The 2044-nt window shown below is 38.2% G+C and overlaps 1 protein-coding gene across 1 annotated transcript in view; it reads left to right on the top strand.

The window, feature by feature from the left end:
* The first annotated feature begins 260 nt into the window (after positions 1 to 260).
* Positions 261 to 2044, top strand: part of LOC110022665 (allantoinase) — a 25590-nt gene continuing 23806 nt past the window's right edge. The window contains exons 1-3 of the mRNA XM_020721729.1: positions 261 to 439; positions 528 to 618; positions 844 to 964. Of these exons, the coding sequence (XP_020577388.1) occupies positions 296 to 439; positions 528 to 618; positions 844 to 964 (356 nt within the window). The 5' untranslated portion in view covers positions 261 to 295. The remainder of the gene's footprint in view (positions 440 to 527; positions 619 to 843; positions 965 to 2044) is intronic.

Raw genomic sequence — 2044 nt, 5'->3', positions numbered from 1 at the left:
TGCTTGCATGCTCTATCCTGTCCCGTGCTCACAAGATTTCAATGATTTGATCTGCATCTAAGGCAAACACGACCTAAATAATAAATTTTAGGTGTATATAAATACATAAGAAAAACAATGAATTTTAGGTGTTATATTTGTAAATACATAAGAATTAGGTGTTATATATGTAAATGTCATATTAAGAAGAATTGAGTAGGCGCGCCTATAAAAGCCCCGGGGCTGCATTCCCGGAAGTTGGAGAGGCGGCGGGCGGGAGGCGGAGCGGCGGTGCGGCGGTGCGGTGAGAATTCTAATGGGCGTTCTCAGGCGGTGGATTCTTCCGCTGCTTTTCGTGCTCGTCTCCGTCCTCCTCTACTTCAAAACCTCTCACAAGGTTTCGGTGCTGCAGATTTTTAATTTCTCCTCGCCCTTCTTCTACTTTTTCTATGAAATTCAGGTAATCACTCAAAACCTCACTTTACTCTCTGTTTCCTTATATTTATTGAAGAGTGATTAGTTTTCTGTTTCTTTGTTTTTGGTACCAGGCGAATGGCGGTTGCAGCCTTTTGTCCCATGATGAGTTCTGGATTCGCAGCAATCGCATTGTTACTCCTGAAGGTGTCTTTGCTGGCGCAGGTTTGTTGACAACTTATTCCCTTCTTTTGCGAAGATGAGAGATTTTGATTTTAGGATGCATTTTTAGTGTAAAGTTTGTTTTTATTTTCTTAATGTATATTTTGATGACATGGATTACTTTGCATTTTGTAGCAAAAGAAGTTAATTCTGTAAAAAATCTGACGAGTTTTATATCTGTTTTTTTTTTTCATGATGTTTTGTTATATTTAAATCTGGTGCCTCCAGTTGAGGTAAAGGGTGGGAGAATCGCCTCGGTGGTTAGCGATGATTATAGCGGCGGGCAGTTTGCTGGAGGTTATGTGGTGGACTATGGAAATGCTGTTGTCATGCCTGGATTTGTTGATATGTAAGCTTTTTTTTAATTTGCCTTCGACTGTTCTGCCTTGCATGCGCTTAGCTGATTTTAGTAAATATAGTCATAAAATGCAATTTTTTTTTTTCTTTTGGGATGCTAGTGCTTTATATCGCTCTATTTACTGGAAAAAAAAAATTACCTTATATACAAAATGAGATTCTGAGCAAGAGTATTTTTTGTATAAATTACAAAATATTTGTTCTCCTCATCATCGTCATGAGATGTATCCTAACTTTTTTTGGTGCTCTATATGATGCCTACTCTATGTATTTTTAGTCTACATGTCCCAACTATTTTCGTATGTGCATGTATGCATGCGTTTGCAATTGCATCCTCGTCTACGTCGGCGTCTTGGCATGTGTGCTCGTGTGTGCTTGCGTCTGGGTCTGTATGCGCGCGCACGTCTGTTTGTGCTGTGTGTGCTTTAGTTATATAGCTATGTCGATATAGATATAGATATACATATGGATGTATGTATGAATATGAGCATACACAATTTATGCATGGATATGCAAATTTTTAAGTGTCTGTCTCCATCTCTCTCTGTCCGCGTGCCCGTGTCTGTATTTGTCTATGTAGTATGTATGTATGTGTGTGTGTGTATGAATATTAGTCGCTATCCAAAGCTTTTGTGTGTGTTATATGTATCTATATTCATATAGATGTAGATATACATAGATATGTATGAATGTATGTATGAATATGAGTATATACAATTTATACATGTATATGCAAAAATATATGTATACATAACAATGAACTTTTTTGATAGCTTCATGTATGTGTGTGTGTCTGTGTGTGCGCATAGGGCTGTAAACGAGCCGAGCTTGAGCGAGCTCAAGCTTGGCTCGTGTTCGGCTCGTTCGAAATAGCTCGTGTTCGAAATCGGCTCGCGAACAGTGTGTTCGTGTTCGACTCGATTTAAATATTTGTGTTCGTGTTCGGCTCGTGTTTGGCTCGAAATTGGCTCGTTAAACTAAAATTGAGAAAAATAGATGTAAAGTGTGGGATTCGAACCTAGATCAAATATATACAAAAGAAGACACTAACCACATTAGACATAAATATATA

This window comes from Phalaenopsis equestris, unplaced genomic scaffold (assembly GCF_001263595.1).
Source record: "Phalaenopsis equestris unplaced genomic scaffold, ASM126359v1 Scaffold000202, whole genome shotgun sequence".
Lineage (NCBI taxonomy): Eukaryota > Viridiplantae > Streptophyta > Magnoliopsida > Asparagales > Orchidaceae > Phalaenopsis > Phalaenopsis equestris.
The sequence above is the reverse complement of the archived record's forward strand: the minus strand, read 5'-3'. Positions and strand labels throughout refer to the sequence as shown.